The following is a 27,758-nucleotide window of genomic DNA, read 5'->3' on the forward strand; positions in this document are numbered from 1 at the left end:
CTACGCACGTGACTTCTTAGCCTTGGTGTATGCTATCTCACTTGAGCAGGTAGTGGCCCCCAGAAGTCTGTAACTAGGTAGTAATGTCTGCCTGAGTAATGACCTCTCGGCTTACATAGAGTAATGCAGTGGCGGATAACGAAGACTTGAAGCCTGTAGTACTGGTGACGATCTTTGGGGACGTCTCGCGCCCCTAGATACGCTTCACGTGGCTGATGCATTATTTAGTACAATTTAGGCACAACTAAGGTCCAATGATTGCTCAAGAGCAGCCTATAATCTCGGGATTTGCACCTAAATAAGTGAGTGAAACAATCTAAGCTGGATTGGTACACCTGTACGACGGCTCGTGACACACGATCTTGGCAGTACTACCCAGGCATTTGCCTTATTGTTGTTATGGAGACTAAGACTCTTCCGAACAACAAACACTGTAAGTAACTCACCAGCCTTGCATTATGTAGCGTGGTTAACCAATTCAGTCAGTAGTAGTAGCCATATTCCGTCAATTTCGCCCCGTAGATGCATCGAGATTCTTTCCTGAGTCTCGCACCGTGCATGCTATGTTCCTTCCCTGCCTGATCTCGCAATGGTCACAGAAGATCAATGTTCCGACCTTCGACCTGTCACAGCGACACGCTTTGAGGCAGCGGCAGACTACGACGCAGTAACACAGCTATATAACGACTTGGGCGTTTCTCACAATCACATTCGTCTACTCCAAGTTCGATCGCGCGGTGGAGCTACCAATGCGCCCCTAGACTGCCGGCTGTATGTGGCAGATCTAAGCTCTGCACCATCTTATACAGCCTTATCGTACGTATGGGACAGACCTTCGGTGGCTAAGAGGCATATCTTGTGCAACCATGTTACCTTGCCTGTTACAAGGAATTGCTACTCAGCCTTACAACACTTGCACGCCGCCAACGGAACTTTCGACATTTGGGTTGACGCAATATGTATCAATCAGAAAGACGAAGACGAAAAGATGCAGCAAATAAAACTTATGGGCGATATATACTCGCAAGCCAGGACCACATACATTTGGCTTGGACTGGCTGATGCTACCACGAGTCGGGTCGTTGCCTTTCTGGGTAGAGCGGGATTTCTCGAAAGTTTCTTCGAGGATAGCATTATCAGTAAGGAAGAATGGAGGATACCTAGCGCTGTGAGTGCCTACATGCTGTATATGAGAGGTCGTTGGGGCTGGCGTAGCAGCATGGTGCCACATGCCCCACCGTGTGAGTTGCGTCTTGCTCTTGTTGTCATCGTGAGTTCTGACTTGCAGTTTCGGATCAGACTATTTTTTCGGCCTACTTCTTCCAAGGATTTGGCTACGGCGACTCAAAGACAACGAATGCACATACGACGAGCTGGACAAATATTTCGACTGCAAGTGGATAACCCGGATCTGGACATATCAGGAAGTCATCTTGTCGCGAAATCCCGTCCTGGTACGCGGAGACACCCAAATATCCTGGGATCGGCTTGAATATAGCGTTGTGTTCCTTGCAAGTCTCCATCGATGGGTCAGCAGCTACAATCGCTCTTCCGACTCATCCGAGCTTCACCATTGGGTCGACACAATGTCTGCACGAGAACTCCATCGAGCACTGGACACAAGTAGCAATGACTCTGGATATCGAATACTCGTGTATTGGAGATTCTGCCTTTCCATTAACGAGGTATACATGTGGCATAATCGACTGAGCTGGCTCCTGACACTGGGCGCAAGTTTAGGACCTATAGTGCTGCTATCAAGAGCACTATTCGAAAAACATGACCATGTGTCCTGGATAAAGGCAATGACGCTAATCGCCGGCTCTCTGGTTTTATTTTTATTTTCCAATTTGGTCTTTCGGGTTTTCATACCCGGACTCGCACCCAATCCACGTTACTCGACAATTCGCAAAGGAGATCTTGCGAGGATGGGACGTCGCATGCAGAGCAGCCTTCACGAGAAAATACTGGATAATTTAAGCGCTCGTAATGCGACAGAGCCCCAAGACATGAGCTTCGGTCTCCGTTCTGTTCTCGAGCGGCTGCCAGGTCAGACCAATCTGCCAATCATCAACCCCAACAGCTCATTATCGGACATATACCAGCAGCTCACTAGGTTCCTTCTCGAGGACTCCAAGTCACTCCGAGTCTTGAAACTTGTGGCAAGAAGTCGCTGCATTGGTGCGCCAAGTTGGGTCCCGGACTACTCGAAAGTTGCTGATGCTGACTCTATCGACGCCAATACGGTCCACTTAATTAGCCCTCATATGCTGATCGTAATTGATGGTAGCCCGAATGGCGCTGACATCTTGGCCAAAGCGGTGCTGCGGAATGAAGCTGACATGGTGTCAATCTGCGCAGCAGTATATGGATTCGAGCCCCCCTACAGATACCATATCGACAACGACAACATACTCATTGTTAAAGGAGCTTTTATTGACAACATCACGACTGTTCAGAGCGGATCGGTCCCCGAAGAATGGGTGGGAATCGGGACGGCTTCATACAAGGGACTAGCATTCGGCAGCTGCAGGACCGGCGACAGGTTAGTTCTTATTGTCGGTCTTCAACGACCATTAATCGTAAGAGACGACGGAAACTGTGTCAAGATCGTGGGGTCTGCAGTCCTCTGGTACAGAAGCACAGGTGTATATCTGTTCCAGCGGCCCCTCGGTGGCTTTACAAAAGGCTACGTACGATTTGGCGAGGTTTGGCATGCTCACGAAAAGAAGAGGAAAGAAGAATGGAAGAGAGAGCACGGCTGGACTCATTTAGATGCCGAGCCTCACCCTTCGACATATCTCCAAGACATTCTCATATCGTAGGCTCCAAGCCTTGCTATCATCCTTCAATAACTCCAGCCTGAGGAGTCTCTGAGCGCATACAAACATGAACCTGACGAACTTCAAATTCTGATCATCAATTGTTCTTCAAAGGATACTATCAGCGCATCTAATTAGCTATCCATACCGTCGAGACCACCTTCAGCGCATCTGCTATCAGCGAACCACCTACCAATACCGTCGAGACAAGCTACGAATCACCTCAAATCTGCTGAGCAACCACACACCCATGTACTGCACTACATTTTCTTCACCTCATAGTTCCGATCACAATGCATCACCACAACAAAAAACCCTTGCTAGAACACACAATGTCTATCTCTCAGTTCATTTCATATCTACATTATATACTCGCCAAAAAGAAACGGGGGTATAAACTGTCATCACATCGCTAAATCTCAAATCCCATCCCCCGTCCATCATAACCATGATCCCTCGTATCCTACTCCCCCACCTTATCCATGCTTGGCATAAGGCGTCCTCTTCTGCCTCCTCCCCACACAAAACTCCACGACCCACGCCAGCAGCACGACAAACATGACGCCCGTGGCCGCCCAGGTGAGCGCCAGGAACTTATTCCCTTTACTTGCCTCGACGCCAATATCGTTTCCGTACTGATTAATCAGATCCGTGGCTTTGACCATGACGGCGGTGACGAGCGCGCTCGCAAGCCCAATGGCGATGAACGCCAGCAGCGCCATGAGGAAATTGAGACACGCAGATAATCTGCCCGACGCGATGACGGCGAAGAGCGCCGCCACGAACGCGACGAAGATCAGACATATGGCGATGACGTAGAGTACGAACATGGCGGCCATGAGCGCGTTGAGCGCCTTGACGCCGTCCTCAATGTCCTGCGGCCACTTGAGATCCTGCAGCGTGACGCGCTGGCCCGTGGTCCTGTTGAGCGCCTCCTCGACGATGCGCGTCGGGTCGAATTTGTACATGGCCTGCGACTGGCTGCACCCGGTGACGTTCTTGCTGATGTCGTCGTCGCTGATGGTGGCGTTTGCGACTTCCAGGGGCGTGTACTGCCCGTAGCAGTAGTCGAGCATGTGGGCCGAGTAGAAGTCCTCGATGCCCAGGCGCGCGGTGATTTCGCCGATGCGGTCGTTGATGGCGGAGCTGATTTCGTTGGGGATGGAGTTGAGGAGGTTGGTGAGGGGGTTGGAGGTGTCTGTTGGGCGGGATTCGGAGAGGAGTGTTTCGCCAAGGAGGGAGGTGTTGAGCTGGGAATGGGGTTAGTATGGGCGAGTTTGGGATGGGGGAGGGGAGGGGACGGCATACGGTCAAGAGGTGGTAGTCTTCCATGAAGGATTGCTTGTGGCCTGCGAAGAGGCATAGGAAGGAGAGGATGAGTGCTACGATGCAGCATAGCACCGGGACGAGGGCTGTGAGACGCATCGTGGGTATGTTGGTGTAGTGTTGAAGGTTTGAAGGTGGTGACACTCCAGTACTACTGAAGCGTGTAGACGTAGACAAAGGTGTGCGCTGTGAGGGACTGACAACAAACCGTTGGACAAAGAGCCAGTCCAGTCATTCAAATATACGACGCACATACTGGCGCAAACCTTGGAATGCACTCAACTCCTGCCTCACGTCACTATCGCCGGGGTTATGCGCGGTCAGTCCCGCAACGCGTAAACCTGCCAGCCTCGAGATCAGCCACTTTGACTGCTACTCTAGGCAATTACCCAGCGTGTCAACGTGCTGGTGCCCAGTTGTTGTCAGGACCCTTGCGCGATGACGCAGGGCGGCCAGGGTCTAAAAACTAGGCGAGTGGTACTTGCGCAGGGTCGACTGGACGACAGCGAATCTTGGTGCATGCATCGAAAAAAGGTACGCCGGAGAAGATCCGGTACGGGCGCCACACAAGCGTCGTGGATAGGGTGGAGATGCACTGCCTCTTGCAGTATACGCAAGTTGGTGTCGATGCCTGCAAAAGATTTTCGTGTTGAAAGATATTCGCATTCAAAATAGAAACACCGACACGTGAAATCGAGGCTGCGGAAATCTTCCGTAACCTACTAGCGGTGAGAGGAAGCATGTGATGCGCTCTACTCACCACGCATAGAGTTGTGATGTATGTCGAGTAGGAGAGTTTCAGTCGCGCTTTACTCAACTGTGCATGCCCCTAAAGTTGTGTGGTATCTTGCAAAGTAGAGTTTCAGCTGCCTTTACTGTGCGCATGCCTATATCAGTAAGAGGGGTGTCTCGAAAAGCCAAGTTTCAGCAGGTATATGCCCAGCGCAAGACGAGACAAGGAGTTGTTCAGTGAAGAATACAAAGTCTATTGCAAATGCGAGTGGATCTAGCACGTACTCCTCCCTTCGTCTATTCATGAGGCGTATCTATCGTGACGGTGGTTTTCATGATGACGAGCATGCTGTGCTCTTATGCTTTTGAGTGGATGGATAATGGAAACAAGGTGCAGAGATGGATATACTGGCCTGTACATTCGAGCGGCTCATGCTCATCTCTATGGACCATGAGCGGGCGACTTCTTGGAGCTCTTTGACGGCGGGTGCGATGCTGATGGCTTTCTTGCTATACCGTCGGTGAACGCGGCGAGTATGGGGCAGCGATGGAGTGTGGTGGTGCCCTTGCTCCAGCTTGTGTACGCGGCGGTTCAGGCTGTCCCGGCCACTTCTTCTGCTCTTCATGCAGCTTGTCCAGCGGCTCTCCCACGATGTGGTACTTCTCCCAGTTGATCGGCGGACAGCGAACGATGTTCTGGGCCTGTGGTATGGCGGGGAATTTGGGAGCGCCGGCTGCAGGTGCTCCTACGTCTGCAGAGTCCTTGCGCGTGTCTGGTCCAGCATTTGCATTTGCATTCCCTTGGGCGGCAGACACCGAGTCGGCCAGGCCGGCAAGCGTGGGTGTGAGTATGTCGTTGTATGACTGTGCTGCCTGCGCGCGGTTCTGCTGTATCGACTGGACAAAGCCCTGGGGGTCTGCAACGGCAACGGTCTTGAGCTCGGCCAGGGCCTTCAGGTCGCGCTTGCTCTTCTCGCGCTGCAGCTGCAGGAGCGAGATGGCGGAGCGCAGGGCTATGACATCTGGATTGTCGCTCTCGGATATGGCTACCGAGGCGGGCTGCTGTGTGAAGGTCGCGACTGGTGGGGGGGCCGGGCGGGGTTCTTCTGTGCGCTCAACAGTCGCGAGTTGGGCCACGGAAGCTCTGGGCGTGATGGGTGACACGGGCGGGCGGTTCGGCGACGCAGACTCAGACCGCCTGCGAGAACGCTCAGAGGCGGACGAAGCGTCGCTCGAGGACGCAGGCCGCGCATTTGTGTCTACCAGGAGCGCTGGCATGACGGCGAGGTGGGCGACGACTGCAGGCGCGGCGCCCGAGAATCGTCGCGAATTACCCGATCGACGGCTGGTCACGAGATGGAGTCGCGAAATGGTCGCGCAGAGGCCCGCAAGTGGTGGCAGTGGAGGATGGCCGGGGGCACGGATAAGGAAGGGCAGCACCTCGCCCGCGTGGTGGCGGCCATCAGGCGGCGCTTCCCACAGTTTGGCCTCGCCCGTCCACCCTCGACCCGTCCATGCCAGATCCGAGTGCGCGGCGTGGGCGACGTGGTACACAGTTTTGCGCGTGAAGGCCGCTCTGCCAATGCGCGTGGACACACGGCATGCCGCAAAAAGCAAATGTCTCCGTGGCTGATCGGGAGTGTGGGGAGCTCGTTAATCTGACCACAGACCAGGTCCAGCAGGACGCGACGCCATGGGAAGCCATCGCAGCCCGCAAATACCAAATACTAGGCATGCAAATTGTTACACGAGCTCTGCTTACTTGGACATCAGGCTGAACATGGGAAGGACTCGCTTATCGTCGATCTAGACTGTCGGACAGACCAGGATCCATGGCAGTGATCCTGTCAAGACGCTCAGCAATCTTGTGGCCGTGAGGGAGTCCCTAGCCATGTTTCGAACTTTCACCAGAATCCCTCCATGAGGCGGTGATGTGCAGTGCCATTGTGTGGCTTCAGACTCGTCAGCGCCGGATGGGGGCTGGTTCGCTGATCATCTCCGCCAATGTCTCACGTCTCAATCCTAGGCATACCAGGAAAACAGGCAGCGCTGCATTCCGCTGTCACGGACGCCTCGCGCAAGTGTAGCCGGTGGAAACGTGGATCAGCCTCCAACGCAAGCCACACATTCACCTCCATCATGCTCCGACCCAATCGCACGTGCCGGATAGCCTACGCTGCGTGGGCCGGCATGGGTCAGGCTCCACTGAATAGGCGTATTTCCAGTAGCGCACGTCTCGAGGTACAATGTTTCCATGGAACTGCTGGTTGCTTTTCGCTGTCCAATGCGCCTTCCATGGCGGTACCTGAGGTGTAACCTGGCCATCGTAGTGTCCGTCTTGGGCAGGACTTCTCATCCTCACCATCACCGATTTCTTTAAAACCTCGTGCCCTTCCCCCATTCCCACACCTGGCTGGCTACCATCTCCCACGCCATGCGCAGCGCGCCCGCGACTCGCCGCCAATCAGTCGACCAGTCCTCACGCACCGGCTGTCGCTACTAAACCCTAACCGTCCACCCCGACCGAATCTTCGCCGTTGCTCCTTAAGCCATGGCGCCCGGCGCAGACTTAACAGCGCAGTGCCCGCCAGCACGCATGCCGAAGCTCAAGTACAGAAATCCATTGCCTACCACTGAATCGACACCCTCGCTCGAGTCCCGTCGCAACAGTGCACATCAATCCCCCGACGCTGAGGAATCACGCTCGCTGTCATCCACCAACCCTTCTCCTTCCAATTACACGCCGTCAATTGATACGGCGAGCCTGACGTCATCCAGTCTGGCTTCCACAGCACCCAGCGTAGCCTCTTCAGATGACGCCCAGTCATCAAAGAAAAAGAAGAAGACGGGCGTCTTCGGCTTTTTGTCCCTCAAGGAACCTTCCAAGGATGCATTCAAGCAATACGCTGAGGCCCAACGCAAACAGGCCGCCGAGAAGGGTGCCCCGTCACCTCCATCGACACGTGGATCAACATCAAGCAGCTTCACCGCCAAAAAGCTCCCAGACAGCGTCCCCAAAGTAAACTCAAAATGGGATGGTGTGCCGGAAATTGTCAAGAAACAGCAGCACAACAAGTCTAGCGCATCGAGCAAAAAGACCAGGCACAGTGTGCGGTCACAGAGCTCGCAAAGCTCTCGATGCAGCGCCGAAACATGGGATTCCTCGAGAGTATCTGTACTGACGGATGGCACGCAAAATCCTCCCACCTCTGTCGCTACACCTGAGCCGTCAACGGGAAACCTAGACGCCCGTGACGGATCCCGGTCCGCTTCACCCCGGCTGTCGATCAGCACACTTCCTGAACTGTCATATTACTTTCCGCAGCCTCTACAAGACACCGCAACGCACTCTGATGCCCAGCCTGACGTGTATCACCCTTCCGTCTTCGAAAACACACCTCGATCTTCGTCCTCCACGTTTAACCTAGGCTCTCCGTTGGAGGGTGTATTGCCTGGCCTCCGCTCAGACTCCCCAGCTTCTTCCACGGGTTCCGCGGACACTGTCGTTCGAGACACTGCGGATGCCATCTTCAAAAAGCTCAACGATCAGCCTCAAAAGAGCTTGTGGGGCGATGCACCCGCTGTGCAATTGCCCGACGAAGAGGCCCGGGTGGCAGTACCCGAGTCGCACAATTTCCTGTTCGACGACCAACCTAGCTTGGAGGACACGCAGCCTGCGACGCCTCCTTCAGTCCCCCATTATGCTCCTAGCCGCCCAGTTCAAAACTTCAGCAGACCCATGTCGTCACACTTCAACACCACGCCTCCTCCCGCAATACAGGCGCCATCGTACAGGACCACGCCTACCGGCCCAGCACTGCCAACGCTCTACGAAACGTCTCTCGCTAGTACGCAGTCTTTGAACATGGCAGAATCTATCCATTCAGTAGACTCGGACGAGACGGTGCAGTACGAAAGAGACACTGACACGTACTCCATCGCACCTTCGACTGTCGCACCCTCCGTGCTTTCGGCACACTGGCACGATTCCCCTCGAGAACGCCTCGGCCTTGGTGGACGTCTTCGGATGAACGCTCAGACGCCGTGGGAGAGTCAAGGGGAAGAGCCAGGTAAGCTGAAAAAGTACAGGCTTTCCATGTTTGGCAAGGCCGCACCACGAGCATGAGGGGTCTCAGGGACCCAAGACATGAATGATCTTGATTGCTTAGCAGTCTGTCGTCGCTACCCGCGCATCCCGATCAGGACTGCGGCCAGAGTCGAAATTTGAGCGTCTGGCGTTGTATCTTCTGTCTGTTCGTTGCTCGGTCCGGCGTTTCCAGCACGACTTTCACTCGGAGCATTTATCTGTTGCAATCTTCCTTCCTACACAAATTTTCTCAATAAGTAGATACCCCTCGTTGCGATTTCTTTTCACGGTTCTCGGAATTGCACGACGGCACGGCATTTTCCCTTTTACAGACATGTTCGCGAGACTACCAATACACACATAATCAGAAATGATAATACCATCACGACCACTTTCCAATTCCACTGAGCGATATCTTCACATACTCCCACCGAGACGCCCTTACTCCGTACCCAGCGTACTCTAACCGAGCCATTCTAACGGCTGCAAAGGGTCACTGGACCTGCCCTCTCCGATCGACAGCGCACCGTCGAAACCTTATATATCCCTTCCCCACATCCATACACACTAGCCTTCTAGCGCCACAAATGCCGAACTATCGGACCCCGTGCTAAGTCTCTGACATGTACCGGTACGCAGTACGACTTTTGTCGCCGCTTATACTAGAAATGCACTACACTACCCCTAGTTCTGGCTCGCAGGCCTTCTTATTCGCCATATATGCGACGGCAAATAAGCTCAATCACACCTTGACTAATCTCGACCAGAAGGAACTGTACAGTCAGTCTGTGTGGCGGCGAACACGTGTTGCCTTGAAATCCGAGCGCAGGGGACAAAAAGCAAATACTACCTCCGGTGATCGGCAGGGTGGGAAGCAGTCCGGATGGAAAGTTCCGGTGCGGGATTTCGCCCGCGTGGCACGGTTTGGCGCGAGTTTGCGCTGCGTGTACATGTACCTGTGGGCGGGCGGAAGGGGGAATGACGTGCTGCACTAAATGAGAGCAGGGCGCGTGTTTTTTTCTTTATCGATGGGCGGGATTCTGGTTGCAATATGGTGGTGCTTCGGGGATGGGGAGGAGGAGGTGCGAAATCCAGGTACGGAGAATCAGAACGTATGATACACACGGGTGTGGCGCAGTTGCGGACAGCAGGTCCGCCGGAGATGTTGAATTGCATGTTAGCCGGAACTCCTGCCTTCTTACATCCTGCGCAAAAGTTTTTTCTTCTGTCCTGTTCTGGTTTTATGTCTTATATGCCATAAAGTACAGTGCGGTCTTGTAGGGTTGCTGAAAATCTTGTGGTAGCTTCTTGCGTCGCGAGATCTAGGAAGTTGAAAATTGTTGTTTTGCTTGTATCATGTTCATCCTGAAGCAGGTTGAACCACTCTATTTCAGTTATATGGATTAGATACCTATATCCGACTTTTCTCTCGGGGACTGAGATGTAAGTGATCCCAGCCGGATGCTCTCAGCTTCCACCTTTGTACACCGCTTGGTATGACAGTGGGGCCCGGCGCCAGAGAGAGAAGCTCACTTTGAGAGCATGTCTCGCAGCAGGTCGTCGACACAGACCTTTCAAGACTACCACTCAGTGCTCACAGATGCCGTTTCCGCAACCGTGATACACATAGTTGACGGTGAGCTCGCCCTTGTTGACGTCGTTTCCACGGTAGACAGGCGAGCTGCCACAGACTGTTATCTACGTTAGTCTTTTCCATTTCCGAAAAATTCGTCAACTGGAGTTCACTTACACTTGCAACCGTGATCTACGATCGCCTTCATCGCAGCCTTGATCTCGTCGTAGTCCAGATCAGCGCCTTCTGGAAGATTCTGCGGGAAGGCACAAATGGCGCTTCCCGTGTCCTTTTGGAGTTTGCAACGTCTACAGGCGATTTGTTCGCCGTTCTTGTAGTTGTTGTGGTGATCCGGATCTGCAGAGAAGACAATTGGTAAGTGGAGCTGGCAAAATCAGAGCACGCGTGGGTGATTGGAACTTACGAAGATTCTGCATGATTATATCAAGCTCCATGATGCTCTTGCGGAAGCAAAGGTCATTACACATGCCACTGCCGCGGCAGTTGAGGCCTAGGAGGACATTGTCGGGCGAGGCAATGCTGTCGGGCGAGGCAATGCCGTCGGGCGAGTCAGAGCGAAGGCTGATGCCGGGGACAGTCTCGGACGGGACGTAAGCTGGGTTTGTTGGCTCATCCTCCGACGATGGAGCAGAGTCACCCTCTGAAGCGACAGCTGAGGCCGACTTTCCCTGACACAGACCAGTCTCGCAGGCACCTCGAGTGAAATTGATCTGAACATTGCCGTCGGTATCGTCCTTGGCACCAGGAACAACTGGGACGCTTCCACAGCGCTCGCATCCATGCTTGACGAGGGCTTCGATCGAAGCCTTGACAACTTTGCCAGTCACGGTGGTGCCAGGCTTGAGCTTGGTGGCGTAGGCGCAGATGCCCTGCTTGTAATCGGCTGGCCGCTCTGCCTCGGTTGCGCATCGAGCGCAGGCGATGAGAACATAGTTCTTGAACTCTTTGTTGTCGTCTGGAAGCTTTGTAAGTAACGGTGGCACGCTTCGTAGACCCTCGATGTAGATTGTTTCACTAACCAATCTGATCCACCAGGTTCAGGATAGTGGTAGAATTAGGAGGGCAGTAGCCACCCCCACAGCCGAAGTTGCCATCACAGCTAATTCCCTTGGCTGGTAATTTCTGGCGAGGCGACATGAATTGGGCGCTGTCTCCCACTGGAGCAATTGTTAGTGATGTACTGAAAATCGACTCTCCAGATATCTTACTAGAAGGCAGGGCAGTCGCAACCAAGGCCGAAACCAGGGCAAAGGCCGTCACCTTGGCGAAAGAGTTGGAAATCTTCATGATGGCTTGTTCAAGGTCAGAGTTTGTGTGGCGTGTGGTGGTTGATTGTGGAGGTGGAGATGAGGAGGGTAGAGGAGAGGACTCTTTATATATCGCAGAGCCTCCCCGGTTCCGCAGTCGGAGGGGTAAATTAAAAACGGAAAGTGCGGGTGAGTTCCAGGTGAGAGTCATGTGGGGCAGGAGCTCCAGCTGTTTGTGTGCAAAGTGAGAACTTTTCGGGTAACAAACGGATTGGGGTGAAGTTGCAGTAATTGAGACTTAAATTTGCGCGGGAATCGCTTCTACTAGCTTGATCCCCCAATCCTAGGTGTAAGATGGCAGTGACCAAATGTTTTGCTACGCATGATTCATCTTGTGAAGAGGGTTGTTCACACCATAGCAAGCAAATGTCCTGTCGACTGGGGTAATGTTACCTTCTTGTTCACTATGCTACTCCGGATTGAGTGTCAACGTGAATTGCAAATACTTCTAGCTATTTGCAATCGGAGTTCAAGTTGGAAGAGAAGAAATGAGCATTTGAGAGTGTGTGATACACGTCACGAAGAATGATCATGGAAGTCACGTTTCGTGCACGCGTTTTGCTGTGCATTCATAAGCAGTGAGTAGGTATATATAAGAAAGCACCCTGCATCGAGCATACAGTTGAGCACATACTTTCGGATAAAGCTACGTGGATGCCCTATACTCGTGGGTTAGTTCCCCGAGACACGCTAAACGTTGAGTGAGCGGTGTTGTGTGCGTTTGTTGCGCCTTACACTTTCGTGAAGTCATACAATACTACAGCACAAAAGAATGGGCATTAGAGGCCTTGAGCTAGCATTTGAAAATTTAACGAGTCATGTCAATTACAAGAGGATAGTGGATGGCTATGTTTCAAACCGCCTTCTTTGCGCACTGCTGCTTTTCACCTTCGACAGCCCTCATCCTCACCTGCTGCTGAAACTAAGTCAACACACATCTAGCTGTTTTGGGAGTGATACCAAGAATTGAATGACACGTATCACTTCAACTTAGGCTTCAAAGGTACTTGAGATATCCATGTAAGTGTTCATTGAGGTCAGGAAGTCGCTTCCACGACGAGTCGCTCGCTACCTGTAGACTAAACCCAAGAAGGTGTCATGATTCCCCACCAAAGCTCCCAAAAGCTACACCCACATCCTCAAATACATAAACACACAACCCTTGCAGATGATCCAAATCGACATTCTTCCCCCCCGACCCTCAAAGTCCTCCGCATGATCGCACAATCAAACTACAAGCGCTCTCCAGACAGACACACCAAGACGTGTAACCACCAATACACAAGTCCTCCATCTCAGGCCATCACCTGCACTCCCCCCGTCCCACTAAGCGGGGCGCAGCCCGCCCGTCCGACACATCCGAAGGACCAACCTCGTATATGCGCGTCCACGGCGCTAAATCAGCCTCGTTTGCCTTGTGCACCCTAGAATTGTTTGCCTAGTATGCTCGAACAAAAAAAAAAAACACATCACAAGCGGATAGCGATTTTCTCTTGCCCGATAAGTTAAGTTTCCTGCAGCAAATGGGGATGCGCAATCTGCACTCCTCTCCCATTTCCCACACACCGGTGCCTCCAACGATATCTTTTCCGCCCCCAAATTCCTGCCCAAAAGTACCGGCCCCTAAACCCCCATCACCATCTCACTGCATCCGGTGAGCTGAGCGCGACGTGTTTCACGGGTATGCAGGTGTAATCTGCCTGTCAGGGCTGTGCACCCGTGGACGTTACACGACGTGGGGTCGGGGTTGTTTGACATTGGGGCTGAGACTTTTTGGAAAACTGAGGGTGGGGGCTGTGAGTGAGTATTTGTGGTACGGGATGGGGAAGGGTAGAAATGCGAATTTGGAAGACAAGTCAAGGTCCTGAACGTTTTGCTGGGCGAGTGATTGTCCAATGAGTTTGGAAAAAATAAGGGGATTTTGCAATGCCAAATAACTAAATCTTTTGTTTCCCCCAACCCACCCACCAAGCAAAAATGTCTTGCGCTCAAAAGGGTATCAAACTATCCCACCAGAAGAAGATTCGTAATAAAATGCGTCTATTCCTCATCCCCATAATCATCCTCACGCTTCCTCCTCAAGGGCTTCCCATCACCAATCTTCCACACCTCTCCCTCGCCCCTAACAATAAGTCCCTCGTCAAGTAAATACCGCTCAAGCTCCGAGTCGGGATTCCACGCCTGGACACCCACAGTTCCCTTATTATCCTTCTCCAGATGCCGGCCCACATGCTCCATGCGCTCCTCCCAACTCGCGGGACCTTCAAACGTCTTATCGCAGAACAAGCAGCACGAATGCTGCGGTGCTTGACGCAAGGTAGTGAAGCAGCGTGACTGGTGCTCTTGCAGATTCTCCTCGGTTACCGGGAAATCCTTCTCGGAATGCGAGACACTGCCCTTGGGCGCGGCATGCATGCGGCGGATGTGTTGTGTGTACAGGTCTTTGCGGTTGAAGTCGTTGAAGTAGAGATTCTGGTCGTTTTTGGCGTCGGTCGTAGGCGCGCACAGGTCGCAGCGCCAGTAGAAGAGTTTGATGTGTTGCGTGCTGACGTGGCGCTTCCATTCGTTCTTGGAGGAGAAGGTGGAGTCGCAGCCGTATGGGGCGAGGGGGCATGGGAATCGTCGGTCGTCGGTGTCGGGTTTGATTTGCTTTTTTGTGGGGGCAGATGCTCGTCGGGTTCGCTTTGACACTCTGTTGGAGGTAGAGGAAGTCGAGGCGCTTGAGTCCTTGCGCTTCGAGGCTTTCGTCGAGCCGCTGCTTGACGAATATGATCGCTTTCTCTTGTTGGATCGAATGCCTTTGGGACTGTAGTCCTCATCGGATTCGGGATCGTCGTGTATTTCTGTATGATCGATTGGCTGGACTGACTCTGCGTCGCGCAGTGAGTTGCCGAGACCAGAGTCGGGATAATCGGTAGAGAGGTCAGATGCTGGGCTACCGACTTTGACGGCAGTAACTTCGTGTGCAGCTACTGCCTCATGCTTGAAGTCAACATGTTCTACTTCATCGACCACTGTCTCCGACTCGAGCTCAGGATGCTCGTATTCGATCATCTGTAGGTTGATACTACCTCCGGACAACGGAGGATGGGTTGGATAACCGCCTTCTTTGAGGTGCTCTGTTGTTGGAAATGGCAGCAAAGAAGGAGAGTACCCCTCTGTCGGACCTGCATATGGCATGGCGTGGTACACATATGGCGAGTGAATGTCACTCAATGATGCGTCCGTTGAGCAGTCAGAGGCCGAAGTCCGGTCCGGTGACGGGGTCCGTAAGCAGTCGTTAGATGGCCACTGTGGTTCGTATTGAATGCGGATCTGGCGCTGGACGGGTGGTAATGCTTGAAGCATACTGTGGAAAGGTGGGTATTGATATTGGAAGGGACGCTGCACTGGCTGCAGGCCCACCAGACCATTGTCGAGATCACCGAAGTACATGTTGTCTTCCGGAGCGAAGCTCACGTTGTCTTGGTCGTACACGTTCGTGTAGCTGAAGGTGTCGGGCCCGCAGCCAACAAAGCGTGACTCGCCCATGTTAATTTGGGGCAGGTCTCGGTACTGAAAGGTAGCCATAGCTATGATTGTTGTATGATTCGTCCGTGACCAGTGTGACTGCAATAGCCGAGCTAATTTGAGCCCAATGCAGACGGATAAGCAAGCAACGTAGAAGAATAGGTCACTATTTGAGCGGGTCAGAAAAGGTCTTATTAAGGATGGCTTGGCTTACCTAGATGTCTTGCACGACAGAAGGTCCTTCGCTCAACTTAAGGATGATCTTCTAGTCCTTCTCGTTCCAGAGCTCAGTAGAAGTAGGCCTCGATTCCTACCGGGGTTGAAAAGTAGGAGGACAATTGGGGCGGAGCACCAAGGGTAGGTTGCAGATCATGAAGGCAGCAAGATAACAGCTTGAGCTCGAGTTGCACTGCCCTCAATACCGGTCTGTAGTACCGCCATCTTGAGCTGCCCTTACCCACTTGCTTTATGGTAGATTAGTTCGCAGAGCCGCATCACTCCACCCAATCAGAGAGCACCTGCATACCCCTGCAGTTGCAGCACTCACCGGTGGAGACCATCGCTTGGATAGGGACAGCGGACAGCCACCACCTGCTTGTACGTGGGCCTCTGGGTTTGGCGGCGGGCGCAAATTGGGTCAAGCCGCATAATGAAGCCCCAGACAAAAGAAATTACGCCATGGCAATGGCAGATCACTACTGAACCGCAGCATGGCGGAAGCCACGAGTGCCTGAGGTGCGTCCCGACGAGAATCGTGCTGTGCACGCTCGGGGACAGGCGAGCGAACCAGCAAGCAACGCGAACGCTATGATGGTTCGACCGTTGGGGGCCGAAACAAGCAAAGAAGCAGCGAGAGAAGCAATAGGTAAGACGATCGCGAGACGAACCATTCGCCATCAAACCACAGTACAGAGGTTCTTTGGTGACAGGTCCATCTGGAACCCGACATAACTGGCGTGGCATGCATGTTTCTGTACTCCCACACCTGCATCAGGGGTCTAGGTGACCTGAGGCCACTCAACGAAAAGGAATGCCGGCCTTGAAGCCCCAGCCCCAATCAAGCGAATGGGGTATCTGTTAAGCGACCGAACATATAGTGTGGAGGATGGCGCAAGATGCTCATTCGACTGAGCAGATGTGGGCGCTTTTCGAGTAGACTCGATTGAGGCAGCGACAAAGCAAACGAGGCGGAGCTCTTGTCTGCCTACATGCCGTCGTTGTGCAGTGCTACACGGATACTGGAGGCATATCATCAGACGCTGGATAGATCAAGTGGTGAACAACATCGAGCAAGAACGCCTGGGCTATCTCGCGATTTGCGCATCATCGACCTCGTCCGCGGACACTACAGACACCTCTTTGATGCAGGGCTATTCCGCTGGCTAGCTATTCTGCGTTGTTTGAGGCGTGTGGGCACATTGGGGCGGTGCGCCTCGAAAAAATCATGGAAGGGGAAGGGTGAGCGAAAGTGGTGGCGGGGAAGTGCATTGGGAGGACTGGGAAGCCCACTCGCCGTCCCGCGTTGAGCACACACATGATTACATTGCTTGCCCCTGCATCGGCGTTCCGACGTGTTCGTCCTCACGGCTTCGCTGTCAAGCAACACCTGATTATCCGGCGGCTCAGCGCTAACTTGGGAAGATTCGTCAATGCGTGTTGTAGCGAGAATGTTTTAGTACGGTGAGATATGCTGCCGTCCCCGCAGATCTCCATCCGAGCACGCTCGCATTCCACAATGACCATAGCACCGGGATGGAGGACTGTCATCAAAATTCGCTATCTATCCACCTAGTGTGTGAAGTAACCATCCCTGCATCGTCCACAAAGCGGGATGGTGACTCCTCAAGTCCCTGTTTTGGACGTAGCATTAGGACGGCCCTCTACATGGCTGCGAATTTGGCGACTAGACGCTCCTCAATACCCTCAAGGATCCATTGATGGTCCAGGACCTCCAGGTTCTCCGCTTCGCTGAGGAAGAGCTTATCAGGATCCTGTTCGGGACCCATCATGCCAGCACCCGGGTTAGACATGGCCATTTGTTGCGTGACTTGATTGGCAGCTGCAAAGAGGCGTCGTTAGCTCTGACACAAAAGAAACATGTACATGCACAAGTGGAACTTACCATTGTTGCTGCCCAAGATGAAGTTGTAAACGGGCTGCAACCCGAATAGCGTGAGGAAGTACCATGACAAACTGGATACCCATCTGACATCTAGATCGCGAGTACCCACTCCCGATTGGAGCATTGACTTGAATTGCGGCGTCAAGGGAAATGGAAGTTTCACTGTGGGCCGGCAGCGGTTAGCGATGCATTGACAGTTGCTCCTCGGAAGATGCGCAGAATCTATTCCAGACACACGGTACGAACAAGGGCCGTATCCGCCCGACTCTGGCTTCGATAGTTTGCGGGTACTGTACCCATTGGCGCAGAGTAGTTCCCCTAAGAAGCAAATATGTGCCATGAACCGGGCATCTCCCGGTCAAGCATGGAAGCGCATGTTGGGTGATACTCGCAATAAAGTGTCCGCGGACACTGATGCCGGCTGTGCAATGCGACTTCGAGAGGAAGCGAAAGAAACAAAATAGACTTACTGATGACGAAGCCCGAAAAGAAAGCATTGATCCACCCCATGATCAAACTCTGTGGAATCATCATAGCCATATTCCCCTTCATCATGCCCATCATCCCCTCCATTGCCGCCGGGTCGCTCATCGGGTTCGGTCTCGGCTTGCCCCTCGACTCGGGGTCGGCCAGAAACTTGCCTTCCTGGTAGGCCTGCACCATGTAGCCTTTGCGGGCTTGGAAGGAGGCGGGCGTAAGCACATTGGCATTGGAGCGCAGATTGACGCCGCGGACGAGGGAGCGCTGTTGCCGGATCTTGGGCAGGTCTTGTTTCTTGGGAGTCGTTTGGAGGAGCGTCATGGCGTAGTGGCGGAGGATGCCAGTGAGGACCTGGGTACAATATTAGAGGACTGAACAGTAAGTGAGTGCAAAGGGACGTACCATGACCACAGTGATGGGGAGTAATATCCACCAACTATACAATCGTCAGTTCTGCGTTGCTACCTTGTCGCCGTGGCTACATACAACAGGGCGGGATCCCGATGGATCGTCTGCACCACGGGCTGTGACATCTTGCCGGTAGTAGACGAGATGCGCGATACGAGAGAATTGGGCGAGTTGGACGTGGTGAGGATTGCGATGCTTCGATGATGGAAGCTCCCATGCGGCGGCGGGCTGGCGGGATTCGCGAAACCAACCAGGGTCCGGCCGCGCCTTCCCTGAGTGGACACCTTTCCACCCACCAAAGCTTCCACTGCACCATCTGCTCGAGCTTCGCGCTCTACAACCACCCGCTAATTCCCTCTGCTGGCCGAACCCACACACAGTCCGCCCTCCAACATGTCCGCCACAACAAAAGTCGCAGTCCACTCCCTCTCCGGTAACCTCTTCATCCCCCCAAACTCACATGCACATGTCCTAACAACCCAACTACTAGACCTCAAAAACACAACCGACGATGCGCTCCCCAATTACCTCCACAGCCTCAAGTTCCGCCAGATCCACAACCAAACCGACGTGCGCCTGATCCTGGGCTACGTCGCCGTCATCATCGCCGGCGCACTATTCTACTTCGACTGGAAGTTTGGCTGGGAGGCGTCGAAGCCGTACACCGCACCCGCGGTCGCTGCGTATTTTGTTCTGAATGGCGCGTTTAGCTACTGGCTGTGGTTTGTGGAGAAGGGGGTTGTGTATGAGGGGGAGGGGAAGACGGGCAAGGTAAGCTCCACACGTCCATTGCACCGGAGATATGTGAGAGCGAAGAATCAAGCGTGCTAATTCATTTCATTCGACAGGTCCGCATAGCAACACACACCAAAAAACACATACCCATCTACGAAGCCGACATCACCTTCTCCTTGCCCTCCTCCTCGCTCTCCCAAACAATCCATATCCGCGCGCCCATGACCCGCTGGTTTACCGCCGACGGCTACTTCATCGCCAAACCCTTCCAGCAGTGGCTTGCGTCAGAGGTGCCCGTGATTGGCGCCGCGGACCCGAATAATGTTGTCGAGGAGATTGGACGGGGGAGTGCGCAGGGCGGGGACTTTCAGGTTAATGCGACGAATGCGCAGGAGATACTGGAGCAGTTGAAGGCGAGTGGGGCGAGTGTGTCGGGCGGGGCGCAGAGGAGGAGGTAAGGTTGGGAAGAGCGTGCGATGTATAGGCGTCTGGAGTGGTTGATATCCAGTGCCGTGGTTTCCTTATAGCGGTATTGCATCACAGTGCTGAGATTCCTGGCACAGCAGCACACTCGAAGCTTGCTCCAAATCATGCTGAATTTCCGTCATGCTACGTATTCCAATGCTATGCAAATAACGCCGTGTAATGCTCTTTTCCTGCCTTTGCAGCTACGTTTCCCTCTTCTTGCAACTTTCTCCTTTCCATTTAGTTTTGTCTGCATGTCTCACTCGCCATGGGCATGGCAACCCTACTGCTCCTCCTGCTCCAGCAGCGGCAGCACATCCAGCTCCCTCCTGATGATCCTCTCAAACTCCTCCCTATCGATACCAGAAGCCTTCGCCAGCCTAAACAAGCTCTTGATATCCGTGCTGATGTGCTGCTTGATAGCAATCTCCGCCTGGCTGTAGTTCTCCGCTTGCCGCTCTAGCCTCTGCACTGAGTTTTCTGACGCGGACGACGAGGGGCGAGGGTGGTTCAGCGCGGAGAAATCGTCTTGGTGGATGGCTTCAGTGTGCTCAACGCCGTTGCTGCCGCTTGCTGCTAGTGGCATCGACGAGTCGTAGCCGTTGGGGCCGAGGTTCGATGTCTCAAGGGGTTCGGTCTGTGGCTGGCGGGTATAGTTGAGAGTGTTGCCGTTGAGTGTCGACTCGCCCGTGACGGGGTTCTCCTCGTCTGGGTCGTGGGCGTCGAGGGCAGGCTGGACTTCGGAAGCGTAGCGTGCAAAGTACTCGAGTTCGGACTGTGTTGGGCCAATTTGCGTACGGCTGCTTGCCATGGGCGCGGGTGAGTGTTTTTGCATAGGTGTCTGTCCGCCTGGGGTCCGATCGTATGCCGCCCAGTACGAGTCGTCATCGTCTTCCTCCTCTTGTGCAGGTTCTGGTTCCAGCACCGCGGGCTGAGTTGCGACTCCATTGCTCTTGACTGCCTTGCGCCTGAAGCCTGCCTCGTTGGCCTCGCCCATACCGGCAAACCACTCGGTGCCGTCGTCAGAGTCTTCCATGCTCCTCAGCTCAGCCAGAAGCCATCTGCTGCCATTCTCTCCACCCGTGCACCATAGATATGTCGGGATGAGGCCGAATTCGCCCAGCTCTAAGCGCGCGTGCAGGGTTTCGGGGTCGGACCGCCGATATAACACCCGATCTGGCTCCTCCACCTCAATCTCACCCGAGGCTGGATGTGGCTCGACGTGTATCTTCTCAATGACTTTCGGGAGTCTTGAGCCCGCCTCTCGGTCCCAGCATAGCAGGGAAAGCCAGTCGCCCGAGGCCAGAAGCTGCAGTCGTTGGCGGAGTATGGGAGATAGAAGAGGCAGCAAGCCCGGCGGTGCTTCTTTCGCCGTGTTTGCTGTTGATAAGCAGGCTAGGAGGGGGGGAAGAAGCTCCCTGGAGTCGGGCTGCGGGATTGCTTGGTTGAATCCAGGCATGTCTGCGGGCGATGTGCGGTGAGGGATAGCGGTACAAAAAGACGAGACTAGAAATTGAGTGCAAAAGTTCCGAACCGTATCGTGACGCAGAAAACGGGGTGCTACTTTCGAAGTAGTCTTTTCGGGGATTTACAAATTTGTGTAGGCGGTGCTAGACTAAGCTTGTGATACCCCTACAAGCATGTAGGAATTATGGAAGTGAGGGCCTGAATATGAGGAAGAAGGGATGAGGAGGAATCTGCAGAGGATACCATGCGTAGTGCCGCTCCTCTCGTCCCATGGTTGCGGTCAAACGCTTGGAGTGGTTCCTGTGGGTGCATGACCTCCATCCGACCGAAAGGGTCCCGTAAAAGTCCCGGTAGCACCTGCCCGCCAGTTTGAGCATCGAGACGCGCCTTGCCCGCGGAAATACTTAGCCCGAGACAGAGCCTCAGGCCGTTGACGCGCACTATCGAACCACATACCTTCCAATCCACTGCTAACAAGGACGGCATCGATTGGGACCTGCAGCAGCGCTTCAGCACATGTTCGACGTGTGCCAGTCATTGCTCGACATGTCTTGCATAAACATCTGCCCCCACTTGTCACCAGAAAGTGTCGCAGAGCAGAGTGCCGCTATCGTTGCATTTCAACAGCAGCTCTTCCAATTCCAATGAGGCTGGCATTCTCGACAATCTGCGCGGCTAGACTCGCAAAGTACCGTGATGTCATATACACTCCCCCGGCGTCAGAGGCGCCCGTCCCGCCCTGAGCATCGCCGTGAAACAGCATCTGGAGAAATCTGATCGACCTGATCGCAATCGTGCATCCTCTCATTTCCTCCATCTCCATTCAGGCCTTAGGCAAGGCTCGTGGTGTGGCAAACAAACTTTGTTCGAGGACAGGCCTTCCGGACCTCGACAAGTCCGACAAGTCCGACAAGTCACCGAAGCCATCTACAACTACGGCTGGCGTCACCCAGGCCCGTGTATGAGCTGACAGCAACAAGTATGGTAGCATCCAACAACGGGTCGGCGTTTTGATACTTGAACATCCGGGGGGCCTCCCAGTTACATGCGGAAATGCTTGTTGGCGGCAACCCTTCTAGGCTCAGTGGCCGGCCCCGGGTGTGGCTCATCATGGCTGCTCATCCCAGTTGCTGGTCGCAATCCACATGTCGAGGCAGAACTTGCTGAGGCTATTTCGAGAGCATTGCTCGGCGACAGTATCACAACCTCAGCTAAACCGCAAGAGATCATATCATCTGAGATCAACACTGGCCGGACACGCTGCCCCACTAACGCCCGGCACTCTATCCGGCTTCGCTGTGAGATTCATGCTCAGGCACCACCCGCATCGTGGCTAACGAAGCTCGGATCTCTTGACTTAATGGTGGCTGAACACCACAGAGCCAGACTACTGTGTACGTACAGCACCCACCACACGAGACCACAGCGGAGAGAAGCTGGACGTGCGCAAAACGGCGTCCTACACTGCAGAATGTCCATCACTCTATTTGCATCGTCTCTTCATTATCCATGTCAAGCCGGTGCTAACACGCATTGCGCGCGTCGAGAGCGACTGGATGCTTGGCCCGTCCTTATATAGCACCCCGGCACCGGCTACAGAACTGCTAAGCGCCAGCGTGCGTGGGCGAGCAAAAGATGCGGTCACCGTCGCTCTGAATAGACACGCACAAAAGATTTGTGAAGTCATTTCAGCATGACGACAGATCATATTTGTAGAATCAACCTGAGGGATGCCATGTCCGGTGGGTATGCAACCCTATGGGCATAGCCACTTGCCCCGTGTTCGCCCTTGTCCCGCTTCTCTTAAGCTGGGGCTGTGCGTGTGTATCAAGCCTGCCAAGAGCGTGTCGCGCATCTGTGAATCTGCCTCGAGTCGTCAATCAAGCTCGAAGCTGCCGTGCCATCGTCGCGCTTGTTTTCGACAAGCTGCACTGCTCTCCTATTCACACCAGTCGCCAGAACCGCCTGCGCCCGCGTTGTTTCGAGTTCGCAAGGAGACTCGCTTGGCACTTCAGCCCACCCCCGGTCTGACACTTCTGGACATCTTGGGGGAATCGAATCAGCCTTGACCGGTGCCTACGGTTTCTTCCTCGTTGCTGCGGCCAGCACCACTGTCCACTGCGAACTTCACGCTGTTTCCGCCAACCATCTAAACGACTTCCGTTCTTCTAGTCGTTCACGCGCGCATTCGACCAGCGTCCACCGACCCACCGCGACTTGTCAACTTCGACGAGGTTCGGCACTGCCATTGCCCTTGCGGCTTCGGAAATCCACCGCGCGAGGCAGATCGCACACGCCCACTGCTCATCTCTCCGGCGTCTTTGCCTCTTGCTGCAATCATCTGTGCATTCACCGCATTCCTTCTGCTCAAGTCCCGTTGTCATCGTCTTTCTGATCGTCGCTTCTGGTGCGGTCTGGTCTGCCCAGCTCCCACTTACGTCCCACTCCACGCCGTTCAGGCAGCATTATGCCACCCTGAGCCGCAAAACACGGAGTCACGTTACTTGTCGCTTTTGTTCTAATTAGAGAACTCTCCTCCGACCCGCCGCGTCTATACGGTCCGCTTCAAATCTGCCTTCTGGTGGTCCTACATCGGTCCAGTTACGATGAATGCGGTTGATGCCCACGCACAGCCATACGATGGCCAGCGGCGCCAGCAACGCCACCCTCAAGATGCATCTCCACAGGGATATGCTCCCATGTCTACTACGGGAAACTTCTTCATGCCAGAAACTCAAGGCACATTTACATTCTCCGCCGAACCCTCTTCGATGATGTATGATGGTGCCATGACTACCCTACCGACCAGCACTACCGGTCAAGAATCCGTGTACACTCCACACATCGGCTCCTCTATTGATTCTTCACTTCACCCAGACATGGTCAACTACTCGTACCCTCCAGTAAATGGATACGCACAGATGCACAACTACAGTCTGTCGCCCAAGTTCTTACAACGGCAACGGGCAAGGCATATCACCTTCACATTCGGTGGAGCACCTGAGTCCAGAGAATGGCTACATGAGCGACCCTAGCATCCAGGGCTTGAGTACCTACGCCACGCTCAAACTTCAACCCACAGCAAATAGATGACACATTAGCAAATTTCAGCATCTCCGACAACGACCAAGTCACCGCTTTTCCTTCATTCAATGGCAGCATGGATATGTCGCAGTTGACCTCAGGAACTCTGAACATGTTCAATGCGCAACCACCGATGCTGTCCAGTAATGCACCACGAGAACTCCATCATCAATTAATATCGCCTGCGATCACCAACAACTCCAGTCCAATTGTAGGAAATGACGGCTCCACTTTCCAGCCCATGCATTATCCAAGGAGCATATCACACTTCGACACCACCGAACCCAACACGCTCAGATCCCCCAATCGACTCCGGGCACCCAGATGCAAAGTCCCGCATTGACCAACAGCCCCAGCAACAACGCGACGGTGAACATCAAACCACTTCGAAGGCATCTCACTAGTCCTATCGTTCGCGTGGAACACTATAGTAGAGACGACTCTCCTTCGCGATCGGACAACAGTAGACCGCTGAGCAAAAGAAGTCATGGTAGCCGTCCTTCCGCTAGCCACCTCTCTCCTTACCCTCCGGACGAATCGACGGACGAGGAGGAAGATGTTCATGAGCAAGTGCGTGTACAGCCTGTTGTCCGCAGTCACGAGCGCAACGAAGATGGTTCCTGGCAGACTTCACACATCTCACGTCAAGCCGGCATCAATCCCGGTGATCGTCAGGCGATGGGGGATGCATGGGTGCCAAGTCTTGGCGAGCTTGTGGAACAGCATGCAAAGCAAGAGAAAAAGCTCGTGGTTCAAGAGTGGCTCACGAAGAGCGAGGTCGGTAGCGAAGCTGGAGATACAGCTACTGGCTCAGATAATCTCGGTTCGAGCAATCTCCTCGTGCCCCATGCCGGTCGTCGTCGTGCGAAAAGCACAAACGATATGCACCGCCACGGTCCGCAAAGTAACTTTGGTCTTGGAGTACGCACCGACTTTAGCCAATACAACGATGCTAGTATACCGGGACCCGGGGTCTATATCGACGAAAGGAGCGAGTACAACGACTATGACGATGAAGACGACGAGTCTGCCGCACCCGAGTCTCCTGCTGCTGCTGTCGACGTTCGGGCTAGCCAAGAGGACACCTCGTACTTCCCTCCTGCTAAAGAATCTGTGTCGATCATCGGCACTATTGTAAAGCCATGGGTAGATGTACCCTCTCAGACGTCAAATGCATCGACGCGCTACCAGCCACCTACCTCGAATGCAGCGATGATGCGCTTCCGGCTACGTGCGAAAGATGTAGAATCAGCATCGCTCGCGGCCACAGTTGGATCGCGCCGCCTGAGTGAATCCGATCTAGGTAGTGTTCGTGCTGCGCCTGGCGTTGCAAGGCTCATAGAACCTGATCCGAAAAAGTCGAAAGAAAGACAGCGTCGACCCAGCTTCTTGGACAACATTTTACCCAAGCGAGCGCCCGCCAATCGAGCGCCTGCCAATCTCCTGAAGCGAAAAGGTAGCATCCCCGTACAGCAGCCATCGTCGGAGACGGCCTTGGACAAAACCAAGGAACCCATCATGGAGAAGCCCAAACGCATCGGTAGCTGGGGTCGTCCTAAGTCACCTCGAGTAGACACCAATCTGAGTAATCACAGTAGAGAGGGTGCTCCACCAAGTGCGAATGGTCTGTCAGCTAACAACACGGGTCCTTGGTATCATGGGGCCAGGAATGTAATCAAGCGGAGCAGAAGCCGGAGCGATATAGGCAAGTCTCCGGGACTGAAGGAACTCATGACCCAACATGGCGGTCCTCCAATGCCCATGCTCGCCTCTCCACTTGCGGATACCGAAGCAACTAAGCCGACAGCGCAGCCAAGTCCTGCTGGGGACGATAACGAGGACGAGCCAGAAGCTGTACAGATGGATCTTCAAGTTCGCACGGATCCAATCATTCCGACTTATGAGGGATTTAGGACACACGCTCGTCGACTCAACCCACGATTAGCCGACTACATGGTGGAGCGCATCACCCAGGAGCAGATGCGGAGGTACAAGCGCTTGCTTGAGTTCCGAGTCAAGCACATGAATGCTGTCAAGAATAGGAATTGCGCGTCGGAAGGATTCTGTACAGACCTTGGGGGTGAGGCTAAGCAGCTACCCCCCAAAGCTGGAAACAAAGACGCCGATGCAACCTTCATCGGCTTCCAAGTGACTGCACCAGGGGGATCCGAAGAGGATGGCGACCCTCTGCCAGAAGGTGTTGTTCAGGCCAATCAGTTCTCGTCGGGTATTCCTTTGCCTCCTGTTAAGCGACTACCTGCAGAATTTGAATGCACTTTGTGCTTCAAAGTCAAGCAGTTTTACAAGCCGTCAGATTGGACGAAGCATGTGCACGAAGATGTGCAGCCATTTACATGCACATTCCCGAACTGCGGTGAGCCGAAGTCATTCAAACGCAAAGCTGACTGGGTCCGACATGAGAATGAGCGACACCGGCAGTTGGAAAATTGGACTTGCCAGATCGCTGATTGCAACCACACCTGTTATCGAAAAGACAATTTTGTACAGCATCTTGTGCGAGAGCACAAAATTGCAGAGCCTCGCCAGCGCACCAGACAAGGAAGCAACAAGGAGGCTGCCGCTGCAGATCAAGGTAGTCCTTTCCAAGTCAACATATCAGGCATAACTAACTCAGCTCTAGAAGACATCTGGTCGATCGTGGAAAGGTGTCGCCGCGACACCGCGAAACAACCAAAAGATGAGCCTTGCAGGTTCTGTGGTAACATCTGTACATCTTGGAAGAAGCTCACAGTGCACTTGGCGAAGCACATGGAGCAAATCAGCATGCCTATTCTTACCCTCGTCGAGCAAAAACAACTCAATGCCGATAGCATCATTAGTCCCGTCGTGGAGATGCCAGACAGCCGCAAGCTCTCAATGAATCCCAACAAGTCGCCTGTCGACAACAACCCTTCGCGGTACATCCCCAACTCAAATCTTGCGCCGGGCATCGATCCATATGGCCAATACCCACAGGACGTTAAATCGGAGACAGGATCTACTGGCATGCACACGTACCCTCCACCACAGATGCTGCCATACAAGGGTCCGCAGTCCAACGGGGTCAGTGGATACGCAGATTATGCGGTTAACAACGGTGTGCCATATCCGAGTCAGACATATCCAGGACTTCAGCAGCCTCCCAAGCCACTCAATGGCTACGCCAACGGCCTTCAGATCCCCAGTCAGCCATATGCAAATGGCCAGTACGGGATCACTCCAGTCACAGCGGTCCAGCAACAGCAGAACATGTACACAGACTCCCCAATTGACCAGACCGCTTTTCCGAGCTATTACACTCAAGAGCCCCAGAATTTGACGAACGATGCAACGAACATGGGTTTCGCTACGACCAGCGGAATGCAGTACCAGCAACAGCCACAGCCACAGCAAGGCGCCTACCAAGCCATGCCTTACATGAATCCGCAGCATAACTATCAATACCAGGGCCAATAGAAATCAGCGCTGTATTATGTAGTTGGGTAGAGGTGCAGGAGTTTTATGGTTTTCAGCGCATAATATGTTGATTTGGATCTGTTATACTGTTTTGCTTTTGCTCGATATCCTCTCTTGCATGTTGGACGATATCCCGGGGGTTTTCAACGCCATACGATCGCTT

The 27,758-nt window shown here is 53.7% G+C and overlaps 12 protein-coding genes across 12 annotated transcripts; 5 read left to right on the forward strand and 7 right to left on the reverse strand.

The window, feature by feature from the left end:
* Positions 1-589: 589 nt before the first annotated feature.
* SNOG_15201 (hypothetical protein) lies at positions 590-846 on the forward strand (the record flags this gene model as incomplete). The annotated part of the gene is made up of 2 exons (XM_001805307.1): positions 590-771; positions 810-846. 2 exons carry the CDS (start codon positions 590-592, stop codon positions 844-846), a joined length of 219 nt encoding a protein of 72 aa, XP_001805359.1.
* Positions 847-2,009: 1,163 nt separating this feature from the next.
* SNOG_15202 (hypothetical protein) lies at positions 2,010-2,825 on the forward strand (the record flags this gene model as incomplete). Its single annotated transcript, XM_001805308.1, has 2 exons — positions 2,010-2,545; positions 2,588-2,825. The coding sequence occupies 2 exons, from the start codon at positions 2,010-2,012 to the stop codon at positions 2,823-2,825; spliced, it is 774 nt and encodes a 257-aa protein (XP_001805360.1).
* Positions 2,826-3,298: 473 nt separating this feature from the next.
* Positions 3,299-4,247, reverse strand: SNOG_15203 (hypothetical protein; the record flags this gene model as incomplete). The annotated part of the gene is made up of 2 exons (XM_001805309.1): positions 3,299-4,072; positions 4,131-4,247. The coding sequence occupies 2 exons, from the start codon at positions 4,245-4,247 to the stop codon at positions 3,299-3,301; spliced, it is 891 nt and encodes a 296-aa protein (XP_001805361.1).
* Positions 4,248-5,121: 874 nt separating this feature from the next.
* SNOG_15204 (hypothetical protein) lies at positions 5,122-6,158 on the reverse strand (the record flags this gene model as incomplete). Its single annotated transcript, XM_001805310.1, has 1 exon — positions 5,122-6,158. The coding sequence occupies one exon, from the start codon at positions 6,156-6,158 to the stop codon at positions 5,391-5,393; it is 768 nt and encodes a 255-aa protein (XP_001805362.1). The 3' UTR covers positions 5,122-5,390.
* Positions 6,159-7,431: 1,273 nt separating this feature from the next.
* On the forward strand, positions 7,432-9,006 carry SNOG_15205 (hypothetical protein; the record flags this gene model as incomplete). The annotated part of the gene is made up of 1 exon (XM_001805311.1): positions 7,432-9,006. One exon carries the CDS (start codon positions 7,432-7,434, stop codon positions 9,004-9,006), a length of 1,575 nt encoding a protein of 524 aa, XP_001805363.1.
* A 1,703-nt stretch (positions 9,007-10,709) lies between these two features.
* On the reverse strand, positions 10,710-11,848 carry SNOG_15206 (hypothetical protein; the record flags this gene model as incomplete). The annotated part of the gene is made up of 3 exons (XM_001805312.1): positions 10,710-10,897; positions 10,944-11,516; positions 11,770-11,848. The coding sequence occupies 3 exons, from the start codon at positions 11,846-11,848 to the stop codon at positions 10,710-10,712; spliced, it is 840 nt and encodes a 279-aa protein (XP_001805364.1).
* Positions 11,849-13,368: 1,520 nt separating this feature from the next.
* Positions 13,369-15,399, reverse strand: SNOG_15207 (hypothetical protein; the record flags this gene model as incomplete). The annotated part of the gene is made up of 1 exon (XM_001805313.1): positions 13,369-15,399. One exon carries the CDS (start codon positions 15,397-15,399, stop codon positions 13,909-13,911), a length of 1,491 nt encoding a protein of 496 aa, XP_001805365.1. The 3' UTR covers positions 13,369-13,908.
* Positions 15,400-17,258: 1,859 nt separating this feature from the next.
* Positions 17,259-18,513, reverse strand: SNOG_15208 (hypothetical protein; the record flags this gene model as incomplete). Its single annotated transcript, XM_001805314.1, has 5 exons — positions 17,259-17,437; positions 17,501-17,571; positions 17,967-18,331; positions 18,383-18,416; positions 18,467-18,513. 5 exons carry the CDS (start codon positions 18,511-18,513, stop codon positions 17,259-17,261), a joined length of 696 nt encoding a protein of 231 aa, XP_001805366.1.
* A 268-nt stretch (positions 18,514-18,781) lies between these two features.
* On the forward strand, positions 18,782-19,766 carry SNOG_15209 (hypothetical protein; the record flags this gene model as incomplete). Its single annotated transcript, XM_001805315.1, has 2 exons — positions 18,782-19,159; positions 19,237-19,766. 2 exons carry the CDS (start codon positions 18,782-18,784, stop codon positions 19,579-19,581), a joined length of 723 nt encoding a protein of 240 aa, XP_001805367.1. The 3' UTR covers positions 19,582-19,766.
* Positions 19,767-19,871: 105 nt separating this feature from the next.
* SNOG_15210 (hypothetical protein) lies at positions 19,872-21,047 on the reverse strand (the record flags this gene model as incomplete). Its single annotated transcript, XM_001805316.1, has 1 exon — positions 19,872-21,047. The coding sequence occupies one exon, from the start codon at positions 21,045-21,047 to the stop codon at positions 19,872-19,874; it is 1,176 nt and encodes a 391-aa protein (XP_001805368.1).
* A 288-nt stretch (positions 21,048-21,335) lies between these two features.
* SNOG_15211 (hypothetical protein) lies at positions 21,336-21,593 on the reverse strand (the record flags this gene model as incomplete). The annotated part of the gene is made up of 2 exons (XM_001805317.1): positions 21,336-21,412; positions 21,512-21,593. 2 exons carry the CDS (start codon positions 21,591-21,593, stop codon positions 21,336-21,338), a joined length of 159 nt encoding a protein of 52 aa, XP_001805369.1.
* Positions 21,594-23,661: 2,068 nt separating this feature from the next.
* On the forward strand, positions 23,662-27,595 carry SNOG_15212 (hypothetical protein; the record flags this gene model as incomplete). The annotated part of the gene is made up of 2 exons (XM_001805318.1): positions 23,662-24,021; positions 24,722-27,595. 2 exons carry the CDS (start codon positions 23,662-23,664, stop codon positions 27,593-27,595), a joined length of 3,234 nt encoding a protein of 1,077 aa, XP_001805370.1.
* Positions 27,596-27,758: the final 163 nt, after the last annotated feature.

This window comes from Parastagonospora nodorum (assembly GCF_000146915.1).
Source record: "Parastagonospora nodorum SN15 chromosome Unknown scaffold_36, whole genome shotgun sequence".
In the NCBI taxonomy this organism is placed as follows: domain Eukaryota; kingdom Fungi; phylum Ascomycota; class Dothideomycetes; order Pleosporales; family Phaeosphaeriaceae; genus Parastagonospora; species Parastagonospora nodorum.